Here is a 14,221-nt window from a genome sequence, read left to right as displayed (position 1 = left end):
GGAGCAACGGGAGGAGGGTAGCCATAGTTAGAGTGGCGCCTCTAAATGTGGCCATTGTAGGTGGCTTGGCCCTCATGATGGGGGCAGTGAAGTTCATAGGTTATTAGCAAGAGTGCAGTAGTAACTACAGGTAAGGCAAAACACAAATCAGATGAGGTCCATTAGCGAACATAAGGTACAGCACAAATCAAATCAGGTCCTGAGCGACCATAAGGCACAGCACAAATCAAATGAGGTCTATTAGCGACCACAACACAGATCAAATGAGGTCTATTCGCGACCAAAGGGCACAATGCAAATCAAATGAGGTCTATTAGCGACCATAAGGCACAACACAAATCAAGTGAGGTCTATTTGCGACCAAGGGCACGACACCAATCAAAAGGGTCTATTAGCGACCATAAGGCACAACACAAATCAAGTGCAACACATGATGCAGTGTGGCAGCATCTAGGTCCAGAATAGTACATCGGCTGCATTAGGTGACGCCTAGGTTTGGGCCAAGTAGGGTCATGGATGCAGGTGGCGCAAAAAATACAAGACATACATCAAAATATCAGGCGTGTGGAAGGCCTTCAGCAATGACGAAGCAACGAGGGGCAGGGTAGTACCATGATCAGGGTTGCGGCCTTAAGGGATGACTGCCTGATAGTGCGGGGTGCAGTTTCAGGGAGCTGATGCCTGCGCAGAATGCAGATTGAAAAAGACAAGGGTTCGTTTGAGCTACTTATAGAAGAGCATACATACAGTAGTACAGATTTTAAGCTCAAGTATTCACAGTTATGCAGAGTCTTACTGGTGACATGCTCATATGCAGGAAGGCAGAGGCGTCAGTATCAGGCGAGGAGGGACTCTTAATCTGCTCCTTGACGCTCCATGTCGCGAACAGGGTGCAAACAGGGGCCTTTGTATGGGCCTTCGTGTGGCCGGCGCTTCCGCCTGCCGGCGGATGCGTGGAGAAGAAGTTGGTGCTAGTATCCTAGCAACGAGGCCTCAGCCTCGGTTTCATGCCGCACGGCGCCCGGCATAGTAAGGTCAGGCGGGAGGGTCAGGCAGTGCAGGATCGAAGGAATTCTGCCCGTTAGCAGCAAAATTTCGGTGTTGCAGGTGGAGGGAGGGTGAGGTTGGGGGGTTTAGGCCTTACCCCAAACAGAGCAGGCCTTCCATGGCTGTCGATGCACGGTGCCATAGATGGTAGATGTGGAGGCCAAAGCACGTGGTGTGCTGGAACTGCTTCCTGGATGCGGATGCTGCTGCGCATGAGGAGGGGCTCCTGCCCTCTCCTCGAGTGAGCTCCTGGCGAGGTACAGGACGAAGCCGCGCCAGTCGGATGTTTAGACTGTTTTCTTGAAAACACAGTCGAGAAATCTACTGAGGCGTTGGTTGTCGAAGATGTTAATAGACTATAGCGAATAATAATATCACAAGTGAATAAAGGTCGTAAGCCATGTACTCTGCAACATGCGAGGTACCTCGACGCGTGATGGACCATGGGTACAGTAGACGGCACACTAGGGATAGTATTACAAACACGTCGAGTTGACATGCACTTTCAAACTTCAAAAACAAGTCATGCAATACTCTGAAACTACCACTAGAGATCAGCCTATGCAAAGAAGTGATTCTCAGTAGATAAACGAAGCTCAGCAATATATTTACAAACTCACACACAGGCCACCAGTGTATTACAACAAGTAATTATTTTAACTATGTGTATATTTGTGTAACCCTACAACAACATTTTCTTATGGTGTATATTTGGAAAAAACTGCACCTCAACATCAAAAGTCCTTACTCCCTTTAGTGAAGCCCGACTGCTCTGTCATAGTTACTGTAATGAATCTAGTGAGATCATCACGAAGACCCTGATATGGGTCTCCTTTCATGTTGCCGGGGGAAGGCAGCCACTACACCTGGGGGTGGTATTATGTGGGAGTATCACATAGGGGGGGAAATTAAGCAGGGAGGAATTGGTGGCCTGTTCACACACGATTCCCACATTCCCCGTGAAGCATTCGTAGCCTATTGTAAAATTTAGCAAATCAGTGAAACTGCTGTGTAATACATTATGGACTTAAAGATCCATAATGTCCGTGGTACTGGGAAGAGGAAGAAATCAGGACTGACTCAATGAGGATCAAAGGTGCCATTGAACCTAATGAGCCGTGTAGTAGTTGTAGGATGATGCACCTGAACAAGACATTTCAATCCAAGAATAAGCGAGAGAAGACGCTAAAGGAGCAGCAGAGGCAGCAAATCCAAAAAGTAGAAGAATCATCAGCTAAAGCCGTCACAGGACGGGAATGCGTGCAGCATTTCAGAGTGCAGCAGGAAGCAGCTTTGTGGACGGCAACTGGAAGAGAAGCCCAGCTGTATGCGAGACTAGCTCCCAAAGCAAAATGAGCTGCTCTGGTGTAGAAGTGGAAGCGGAGACCCTACAAAGCTGTCAGAGCTCCAACGACCAGCCGTGCAGACCGCTGAAGTTACACAGGAGCTCGAGCCAGAGGAACACAGGTGGTCTGCTGCAGAAGCAGCGGAGGCTGCACAGAAGACCGGTGAATTGCCCAGACACTAAAGGTTATCCAGGTTGCTCCAAATAGAACATTGGGCCGTACCCAATAAATGTGCATACCCTACACAGTGCAGACGCAGCAAGGGCGCAACTCCTCTCCTTTTAAAGGACACCAATTGGGGGAGATCTGTAACCTGCCATTGCCAAGAGGCTGTGAAGCAGCAGTAAAAAGTCAACCGAGGCACAACCTCCCTTCTATGAGATACAAATCTGGGGAAACTGGTCACCCACATTACCAGCAGCCAAGGGGCTATCAAAAAGCATGAATGAGGCAATCTGGGTGCAATCCTCTTCTTTTGGGACACCAGCTTTGAGGAATTTGTAACCCTCAATTCCACGAACCAAGAGACTATAAAAATAAGCAGCCATTATTCAGCCCTCCTCACAAGGGATACCGGTGGGAAGTAGGAGTATCTTCCAGGTAGGACAGTGAACAGGGGAAGAAGACATTTTGATGAAGTGTTGTTGTGGCAGAAAGGTGCAGTGGAAAGAACTTAACGCCAATTATCATTTTGACAAACTATGGTATCAAAGGTAGTTGCTGTGCTATCCTGACAAAAGTATTTCAATTGAAGAATAACTGATGTGCTAATACTAGTTTTGAATCCTGAAGAAAACAACTGCTTTGGTTTATGAACTTGTGTTTTAAAGAGACATTTGCCTTATCAAGAAGAATACGGTGAAGGATAAAAACTGTTTTGATTTTCGATCTAGTGTCTGTGAAAGACACTTACTTTGCCAAATGGAAGGCCGCAGTGGGGGGAAAAGACATTGTGTTTAACTGAACTTTATCACAAATACTCCTCCATTGATCCAGGGAAAGTGAGTCAACCCTGGTCACAAGGAGCACTCAATTATATAAGTTAACTTTCATCCTGTTTGTGGAACTAAAATCCACCAAATATTCCTACTATCATTTTATTGTATGTATTAATGTGAGGGTCAGACTTTTTAGACACTATGTCTTCTTTCTTTTGTTTGAGTTTGGTAGGCAGGGACATTCTCATTAGGATAGGGAAACATAGGCATTTATCTCAAACCTTGTTCTTTAGTAGGTGGCAAACATTGAGAAAGCTATACCTGTGCATCTGTCTCGCATTTCTGACCTCTCACAGTGCCCATAAAGACTGAGTTTTTTTTCATTTTCCGTCAGATAGATCGTTTTACTTTGCTCACCAGAGGGCTGTGGGAACATCAAACATGTCTTAAGGGGACACAAGGGATTAATTGTGGCCGACCCACTCAAAAGGGAAATAACCCACTGATGGATTCCTGGAAGAAATGTAGCCTCTATCACTCTATCCATGTCTGAGTCTCAGCGTACCATGTAAATGGAACAGTTATAATGCCAAGTTAGGGAGTTATCATAGTATCAACCTCTAGACAAAAAAACTGAAATGCCAATTTGTCTTCAAAATATTTTGATAATAGTGTAGCCTTCAGTGATGATGGTGACGTCTGAGAATTTTTGGTGGTTCTTAACCTTGTTCATTACCTTAACCACTTTTAGCAGGAATAGCAAAACCCTGATTGTTTTGTGAGCATACTAAAAAAGGTGCCAACTCCCTATTTATCATTCTTTGTCTATATGATTGAGGACATGTGTTATTTTGTAAAAGAATAAACAAGTACATAAACTCCAAACACAAAAACACTAATTTTAATAAATCAGTACAAATGTGAACAGTACATACCTTTGTCTGTGCTCCCATTCATTTTAGGTAAGAGATCATCAACTTGTATCCCTAGGATTAAACAGCAATATTACTTACTAGCGTTACACCAGAGTTAATTAGAGCATTTTTTTAAGGCTATATGTGCACTATAGACTCTTACAAAGTGTACGTTCATAGGAGATCCTTTTGAAAAATATGCAAATTCCAGACTCCTCTGTGCATGTGCATTGGTGCCTTGCACACAACTTAGAGATGATACATGAATCTGCTTTGCTTGGATTACGCACAACTGGGGAGAGAACACTTGCATCAATACAACATATGCATCAGGGGAAATTGCTAATTGTTTACATGTTCCGCGCCCTCTATCCAGATTTACATGGAGAGGGGGATTCTCGGTTAATCAGTGAATGCCTAGCATTTCAAACTAAAAAGACAGAAAAGAAAGCAAATGTTTAAGATATTACATCCACTCAGGATACATAAATCGTACAAAATGAGTACAATTTAACTGATGCACCCATAATTTATTAAACTGGTATCAAGACATGCAACGAGAGAACAAAAGAAATCCACTTCACATACAAAATCATCTTAAATTGGAAGACATATTGGAAGACATAAATAATGGTGATTAATACAATCTCAGTGCATGGAGGAAAGAAAATGCACTGACAGAGGCTGTCCACATGCCCAATAACGGCATTAGAACACAGTAGGAGACGGTTGCTTGCCAAGGGCCCCTTGAGTTTAGTAAGGTAATGAGGATGTTCTTTCTATGAGGCACCATTACTGATCACTGAAAGCACAACAGGTAAACATGTTCTACTCATACACAAGGGGATAAACAAACATTTGAGAGTACGCAACTAGGAGCCTCAAATGCTAGCTCTACACATTGCGGGGTCTGGCGGGGATCAAGACTGAATGGGGCTGCACCAGTAAATCAACATGGTGGCCAGCAGTAGAATATACTGCCTGCATCAGCCTGCATTACCGGATGGGCTGTCTGTCATACCAAGGATACGAATGGGAAATTAATGAGATAGGTCATTATGTATCAATGAGTTGAACAAAAATGCCCACAGAATTTAAAAGTCATCCAAATTCTAGCAAATCTAATTCTATAAATGGGATTGGTCATATAGATCATGTGGCTCAAGACCAGGAGAAATGTGCCATTTCCCAAGCATAGCATTGTGAAAAATCTAATCACAAATATTTACAGCACCTTTCGGGAAAAAGAGTAATGCATCATTCCTATCCCAGTGAAACACGATAAAAAAATATCTTGCACATTCAATAAAGTTGAAGCTATATGGTTTTTCCCACTGACACTAGACCATGACCTGTTAAAAATAAAAAATAAAAAAAATGAATAAAAGAACAAAGCCTCCAATCTTCCTGTCGAATCATTCCAAACACTGAACTAAAAAAATTGCATCAACACATACTTATCTCAACATGAGAGTAAAGGGGAACAGCACACCAAAGGAGGGAGGTGATCAGCAGACGCCTACATATATGTTATTGGACATTTGTATAACACCTTTCACCATTGGTATGTTTCAAAGCACTGTGGGTTGGCGGCCCTCGGGGACCGGAGTCCAGGTCAGTAGAGAAAGTAGTGTAGCAAATTGTGCTTGAGTGAAATCTGTATGTGTGCAGCCAGGGCAGATTTAGTGTGGAGTAGCTGCATTCTAGTGCTTGGCAGGGTGCAGTGGCTGTGCGAGATCAGTAGAATGTGTGCCACAAGCCCAGTTGGACTTGGGCAGCTACATTTAGGCAGCAGTGGAGCTTGTGAATAGGATGCGTGCAGCTAGGTCACTTTTTTGTGGGGTACAGCTGTGTTCTAAAGACTGTTGAGGTGATGGAGGTGTAGAAGTATGTGTGCAGCTAGACCGAATTAATCGAGGTTTATATCTGCATTCGATCGTTTGTTGGTGCAGAGGAGAGTGTTAGCATATTGGTGTGCTTGAGTGTCCGTGTGGATTGGAGGGAGACTGCTCCCGAATTCCTTCTAGTGCCTGTCCAGCCTACACCATCTCCATTTCGGTTTGGGCTATTAGTCTATGGTCATCCCGGTTTCTTGGTGATTCTGTAATTGCTTGTTGGTGGCACCACCTCAGTGTGCAGTTGGATCCAGTTCTGTTCCAACAGACGTAGGAGTACAGCCTAGATATGATGACTGGCACTCAGTGAACCCAAAGATCCAACATCATGCCAGGCCTTGTTTGTGCTGTATCTCCAACAAAGGTATGTGCATCAGAATGTTTCTTTTCCTTTTTGTTCTTGGTCGGGCGTGCGCTTGGATTATTTATAGGCTTCACTGGCTTTTAGTTTATCATATTTTTCTTCTGCATTTAGTTTCGGCTTATAAGTGACAATGCATCGATGTCCCTTGCAGAAGCTTGACCCGTCAAATTTGTTACCTGATTTCTAGAGCATATTCCCTTGATGGTGGAACTAAAGTTACAGCATAAGTGCTACTGGATCACGATTTTCGGGTCCCAGGTAATTCTTTACAGCGGGTGGTCAGCTACTGCTCGCCTAGTTTATGGTTTTAAATTGGGAAATTACACTGCAACAGAGTCTCTTGCAAGACCTTGATGTGCTAGAGCATTCGAGCGCTTATCTGGTAGGGGAGCATAGTGAACAACAACAAGAAACAAAGAGAACGGCACATAAAGCATCAGAATATAGGTGATACTGCGCCACACGTGAAAGGAGTTCAACAATCAATTCCCAGACAAATCAGGTTAAGCATCACTTGATGAAAGAAATTATAAGTTACTCACCGTAGTGACTAACGTACTCAGTCCCCTTTCCTGCATACTATATGGGCGTCCCTTCCAAGGGACGGGAGACGGAATCTTTTTCACCAGAAAAAAACCTTCTTCCCCTTAAAATATAGAGACGCTTGTGGGTGCAGCCCAGGGAGTATGCGCTGCCCTGACTCCGCCCTCCGGCACCACACTCAGTCCCCTCAGTCCCCATTGATGCGTCGACAATAGATCTAACATTGCCTAATGACACCAGTATTATTAGGGGGGAGGTTGATGGGACATATGGAGGAAAGGTGACTATGGACTAAGACTATGTTAGTCACTACGGTGAGTAACTTATAATTGCACTTACGTCCCGTCCCCTTTCCTCCATACTGTATGGGCGATTACAAATTATTGTAGCCCCAGGGTGGAGAGCAGACCCTCCTTAAGCAAATAGGTTCCTGAGAACCACCTGTCCGAAAACCACATCAGATCTAGAGCTGGCATCCAAACAATAATGCTTGCCGAAAGCCGAGGGAGAGGCGCAAGTGGGCGTCCTGCTGATGACTTGCCAAGGGACATGGCGCTGGAAAGGATGGCCGTTGCCTTGGCCCCGACTGAGTGGGCATGAATGTTGGGCGGGAGTGGCTTGTGTTGGCCCTCATATGCTTCTTTGAAGGCAGAGACCATCCAGCGGGATATGGAAGCCTTAGAGGCCTGATAGCCTGGTCTTGAGCCTCCGAAAGTGACAAGCAGGGCGTCCGATTTGCGGAAGCCCTTGGTCCTGTCCAAGTAGAATTCCAGGGCACGCCTGACATCCAAGCAGTGCAGTACTCTGTGCTTCGTCCTTGGGATCGGAGAAAAATGTAGGAAGGACCATTTCCTCGTTAAAGTGGAAAGCAGACGGAACCTTGGGCAGAAAGGCCGGGTGTGTTCGCAGGACTACTTGATCCTTGTGAAAGGTAGTATATGGTTCCGAGGCGACCAGCGCCTGGATTGCGCTGACTCTACGAGCTGATGTGAGGCCGACTAGTAAGGCTGTCTTGATGGTGACCAGCCTGATATACAGATGCCATTGGCTCGAACAGCTTGTGCGCTAGGGCGTCCAAAACTATGTTAACGTCCCACACCAGGTGTGGTCTCTTGACAGTTGGGTAGAGCCTTGCGAGTCCCATCAGATGTTTGACGATAGGGTTTGAGGAGGAGAAAATGCCCTCCTCCGAATTCCTTTAAGCCCCAATGTCAGTGAGGTATGTGCGGCAGGTGTCCACCTGTACGCCTGAGTGGGCGAGGTGCGCCAAAAAGGAGAGCACGTCGTCCAAAGTGCATGCCAGGGGGTTGATTCTCTTGGAGTCTGCCCAGTGGCAGAATCTGGTCCATTTGCTTTTGTACTTGGCCCTGGTAGCCTTGCTCCTGGCAAGATGTGCTGGGCCCGTTGGGAGGTGAATCAGGGGCACCTCCAAGACACGGAGCTGGCCGGCCACCATGGAGCTATTAGAATGAGGAGGAGTTGGCGAGAAGAACAAGTTACTCTCTTACCTGGTAACGTTCTTTCGATGGGATGGTCCGACGATGTATTCCATATCCACGACAGTAATCACTGCAGCTTTGCTGCGGTGATTACTGTCGTAGATATGGAATATGTCAGAGGCCCCAATCCCCACGAATCCTTTATTTTGCAAATTACCCTGTGGATTAGGGAGTGGGTGGAAAGGCGTAGTCCTTCATGCCGGTCCACTAAGGTGAAACGCTTCGCACAGAGAGCCGGGTCCCTGACCTTGCCAGGATGCGAACTGGGGGCAATTCATGTTGTGCGAGGGGGCAAAGGGATCCACCTGGGGGTAACCCCAACTGTTGAAGATCTCCTGATTAAGTAGGTTGTTTAGCTGCCACTCGTAATTGTCTGCTCCCAGCCTGCTGAGCCTGTCCGCTTCCAGGTTGGATTCCCCAGGGAGGTGGACTGCCATGAGGTAAAAGTCGTTTTCCAGGGGCCTTTCCCACATGCTGATACAGTCTGCACAGAGGAGGGGATCTGGTGCCTCCCTGCTTGTTAAGTTAGTACATGCTGGCCGATTTGTCCGTCTGGATGAGGATAACCTTGCCCCGGAGAAGTGGTAGGAATGCCCTGAGCGCAAGCCACATGGCGTTCAGCTCTAGCCAATTGATGTGGTATTCCTGCTCCTGACGAGTCCAGGTGCCGTGAACCGAGAGATCGTCCAGGGTGGCTCCCCAGCCCTGGAGCGAGGAATCTGTGGTGATGGTGGCCTGCGGAGTGGGCAGCCGGATGGGCTTGCCCATCCGTAGGTTGCAGTTTTTCAACCAATTGAGGTCCGGGTGGAGAGATGGAGGACCGTTGATCATCTCAGATTGAGAGCCCCGCTCCTGGTTTCATGAGGCCGCAAAATGAAGCCAAAACCTCCTCATCCTTAGTCTTGTGTGTGGAACGGCCAACAAGACCGCTGCCAGTAGACCTAGGAGATGATGGTATCATCATGGCAAGGTCACATCTCTGCTGAGGAAGTGGGCGGTGGCCCTTTTGATGGCCGAGATTTTGTCCTCTGATGGAAATACCTTCTTGATGCACGTGTCCAAGATGAGACCCAAGAATGTCAGAGTCTGCGTAGGCTGCAGCTGTGACTTCTTGAGAATGAGCGATAAGCCCAGATCGTGCACTGTGTTCATAAGGGCACGGGAAGAGTGGTGAACCACTTCCGGAGATAGAGCCCTGACTGTAGGCAGAATCCTGTGCAGTGCCCTTATGGACGACTACACACAATTAAGACTACAGGTGGCAATACAAGTTTTACCTTTGGTACAAGCCCGTACTACTATGTTAAAGTGGTAGCAGTAGTGGAGCAGCCAGGCTTATCTCAAGAATATATGAGCAGTAGCAGGGATTACACAAAGAGACCACAATTACTGTGACTCAAGCAAACACTGACTCAAGGTTTCAGGTAAAAAATAAGTACATTTATTTTTAAACCATTTGTTATAAACACAACACTTCTATTAATTCAAAACCACACGTAAAATACACTACAACCAACAAATTCACTTTGGTACACTCTAACTCAAGGTAAGTACCCTTATGTTTTAACGGACCGGTGTTGTGAAACAAAAGATGTTACTGGGAATACACTTGTGATCACTTTTTGACAGTAATGACAGTTCGGTCTTACTAAAGAAACGCGTATCAGCGGCAAGAAATGTTATCGGGGCAAAAACACACTTAGCACCTGAGTTAATCAGAGAGAGAGTTGGGGGCAAAAATAATAGGCAATACTTTTGTCAAGGAAGACAGAATCGGAGAACACTATGACGGAATTCAAGAGTCAAAAGGCCGGGGCCAGTGTCAAGTGGAACCAAATTCCTGTTGTTGAGTATCACACAGTCGGACAGTTCAAGATTCAACGTTGCCAGGAGTACTTTGATATTGTCAACAGAGGAAGCAAACGTTATAAGGAGGGAAAACAAGGGCAAGCCTTGGAGTCAAAGAAAAGGGATTCCCCCTAATTCCTCAAGCAGAACACAGAACCTTACTCAATGAAGAAGCTGGTGCCACGGCAGTTGTTCCTGTTAGTTTCCTGCAGACCCATGGTTCCTGGAGCTTCGGTGCGAAGGAGGACGTCTGGCGGGGTCTGCACCACACAGGGATGAAGCCGACAGCAGCGAGGGTGAATAAAAGGTGCGCTCCTTAAAAACAGGAGAGGCTCTTCAGATGGCTAGCCGGACCACTACAGCAGTGTGCAGTGATTTCAACCAAGAAGAGGATCCTCTGGCTGTGGAAGATGAGCTGGTTATCCACACCAGGCTCAAGGGAAGAAGACTCCGGACTGGATCTTCTCTGGTCGTCGAAGGGTAGATAGCTCAGGACTGCAGCAGGGCTTCACCGGGATGGGGTAGTTGCAGCAGCAGTCTTCTTCTCCGTGTTACGCTCACCTGGCTCCCACAGGGGCGTCGATCTGAACTGGACAGCTGCGGCTCCACCAATGTGACGCGTAGTGCCGAGATGATGGACTGGACTGGCCCACCTAGCTTCGTTTGCTTGGCCCGTAGGAATATTCTTCTGCAAATGGAGAAAGGGAATTAACCACCCGTGGAGTTGAGCGTTAACCCTCCCCCAATCCCGCTGTTCTCCCCACTGATCACCTTTGATGTCCCCTCTTATAGTCTCACCTGATGGTTTGGAAAGATGAGCTCTCCATCCTGCATTGAGCGCAGGGGTGCATTGATGACCAGTTGCTTCACTGCCTCGAAGGAATTGGTGAGTTCCAGAAAGATATTGACTCCGAGATTCCCGGCAAGACGTTGTAAGTATAAAGTTCGTAAGAGTTCAAATGCCTGACTTTCACTCTTGTCCGATTCCTTGCAGGTTGCAGCTTGACCCTAGCGAAGAGTTCCTCGTGGCAACCGGCAATATTCAGGTAAGGATTTGTATTATCCAAGACAGTTCGATAAAATAATGTCAATATGTAACCTGTTGCTTTCTCCCTTATTCAGGCGCTGAGAGAAAACATGAAGTCTCGGGGAATAATGCCTCCGGCGGTAAAATCAGGTAAGTCTATTGTGGTGAGGAGGTTTCCCCTTATTTGTCCCTTTGTTTCACCTTGCTGTCCTTTTGTTTCCCCTTAGGGGCCGGGGTTCGGCGAGGATGCAGTGGAAGCTGCGCCGACCCGTGAAGAGGAGTAGTACCCCCGGTGGTAAAATCAGGAAAGTCTATGGGGGGTAACTAATATTGCCTGGGTGTATTCCCATGGCTCACCTTGCTGTTCTGGTCTTCCCCTTAGGTGCCGGAGAGCGGCGGGAGCATGCAGAAGGAGGCGGTGGAATGTGAAGATGCTGCGCAGGCCGTTGAGTTCAGCGCGGCGCTGCAGCAGGCGAGGCGATGTGCATAAAATAACTTCTTTCTTCCAGCTCGAAGGCACGATGGATCGGGAATTCAGGCAAGGATCAAAGGCATTGCTCTTGTTCTAACCTTTTCTCCTTCTCTCCCCTTTTTCTAGGAGCTCCGGACTCGTGGGCGTGGCAGAAGGCTGGATGCAGACTTGCAGGCACGGTGAGCGTTACGCTGCTGCATGCAGAATAACGCAAAGCGTGTGCTGCTCTTCGGGCGTGGTTTAAATAGCCTCCAAAGTAGTCCCAGGTAAGTATTCCTCCCCAGCCTCACCCGAGTAAAAAAAATAGTCCCTTAGGTAAAGTAGTCCCTTCCAAGCCTCCTTTGGCTTGGAGCTCTTGCAGCATGGTCTGCACCAGGTAAGTTTAAATCTATGAGCCTGGCGCCATAGGCGCCAGGACTGCACCCAAATAGCCCGTAGCAGGGGTTGATGTGTTTGCTTAGTATAACTTGATGCCTGCTTCTGGGGTTGCTTGACTTGGTCTGGGTCCCCGGGGTGAGGCATCATGACACTCTGCTTCTCTTCAGTTCCTTGTAGTTCCAGTGGCGACTGACTTCTAGCCCAAGAGACGCACCTTTTAAGCGAAAATCCCCCATTCACACAGCCTGGCTGTCAATCATGCAGCAGGGGGGTTATCCAGCCCGGACAACCACCTCAGCCAATCATGGCAAAGTGCGACCTGGGTTTCCTAGGATACTCTGTGCAGGGGGTGACTACCACTCAGCCCACCTAGACACCCAGGCGCCTGGAGGAGGGTTCTTAGCAGAAGCCTGCCAAAAGACAGTGAACAAAGAAGGCAAACCTGGTTTGCTGCGCAAAGTAAAACACAATAAGGACTTTAACAAAAAGTAATAGCGAATAAACCCAACCGGAGCAAAAGAAAAAGCATTTGGTCAAGCGGGTTTACGTTCAAGGCTAATATAATGGCCTAAAACAATACCACGTTTATATAGTATAATCGTGGTAGAAAAGTAGATACCACTGCCACCAGCCAAGTCTAAATGTTAAGAGCGAAACAATGCTCTAGGAGGTACAGATAAAAAGGGATACGGAGTAAACCTTTCCAGTACTCCATGTAAGATGGGGTGTACTGGATCTGTGGTTAAATGCCTAAGTAAAGTTAATGGCAACTTTACCCTTTTCTGGAGGACAGAAGTCAGTCACAGAAATGGAGTTGGTGGGAAGTCTAAAAGACAACCCTGTGTCACTGCAAGGAAGGTGCTGTGTAACACACAAAAGAAGGGGACTACTGAAGTGGTGTACTCAAGAGTCCGCAATCACAAAAACAGGTAAAAGACACATGGCAAAACATGGGTAAGAGTGGGGGAAAGCTCACACTCTTACCAAGTGAAAAAAATAAATTCCAGAAATCCAGCAAAGCTGCTGGGGGACTCACTAGGTGAGGGAAATTAGCCATAAAATGAGAATTCTCCCTAACACCCTGCTGCGGCAACGTCCTTTGCAAGTCCACTGCATTTGTGAACCTCTTGCCCCTGAAGCCTGCTGCAGTGAAACTGGGGCGATTCATCCATCCGGACAGGAGAAATCACCACTGTCCCGTTTGGGAAACGTCGCTGGATCTCAGGAACTAAAAAGGTGCCGAGACGTCCTTTTTGCCGCATTCGAACCTGCAACCGAATTGTACTAACCTGCCGAAGTTTGGGTCTCCTTGCATCAGGGACTGGTGAGTAATCAATACCCCAACCGGTGGCCCCTAGCGCAAGAGCCCATTTTTACATACAAGTGGCCCCTGGGGCCCCCTATCCTGTCCACTGCTAGTGTGAAATAGCGACTCCATCCCGAACTCTCGAACTGCCTCTGCCTTCAAGTGGAGGTCCTTCTTGAATAGTGGGAACTTATTCTTCATCGCCTTAACCACCTTCCCGAGCTTCTAGAGACGCCTGAAGAGACCCAGTTTTGCCCATTGGAACAACCGCGTGCGCTGGCACTACATGTACTATTGAGCACAAGTCTCCCCTCTTCTTAGGGCTTGGACTACCTCAGTTAGGTGAATAACTGATGTTGAACTGGGCCTAATGATTAACTGCACTGCCTGTTTCCTTGCCATCTAGGTTGTCGACATATTTCGTGCAGTCACCCTTTTAGACCCCCCCCCTGGTCTTGTATATATATTGTATTGAGTGTGATGTATTAGTTTACTTAGTGCTACTGTGATTCTTTGCTATGGTGTATGTTACAAAGGCCTTGTAATAAATGTGTCTATATATTTTTAATATAAATCCTGTCTGGAGTAATTTTTAACTGTCCTTGCTCAGTGTGCTCATTGAGGTCCTTCAGTCACCCTCACCC

The 14,221-nt window shown here is 47.0% G+C and overlaps 1 protein-coding gene across 7 annotated transcripts in view; it reads right to left on the bottom strand.

Moving 5' to 3' along the window:
• SLMAP (sarcolemma associated protein) overlaps positions 1-14,221 on the bottom strand; it is a 1,535,859-nt gene that overhangs the window by 954,452 nt on the left and 567,186 nt on the right. For all 7 annotated transcript variants that reach the window (XM_069643684.1, XM_069643683.1, XM_069643687.1 and 4 more), the window contains exon 11: positions 4,267-4,317. In XM_069643684.1, coding sequence (XP_069499785.1) covers positions 4,267-4,317 — 51 coding nt within the window. The remainder of the gene's footprint in view (positions 1-4,266; positions 4,318-14,221) is intronic.

Source organism: Ambystoma mexicanum, chromosome 2p (assembly GCF_040938575.1).
Source record: "Ambystoma mexicanum isolate Mex_15411 chromosome 2p, UKY_AmexF1_1, whole genome shotgun sequence".
Classification (NCBI taxonomy): Eukaryota; Metazoa; Chordata; class Amphibia; order Caudata; family Ambystomatidae; genus Ambystoma; species Ambystoma mexicanum.
This window is presented reverse-complemented; position numbering and strand designations above follow the sequence as displayed.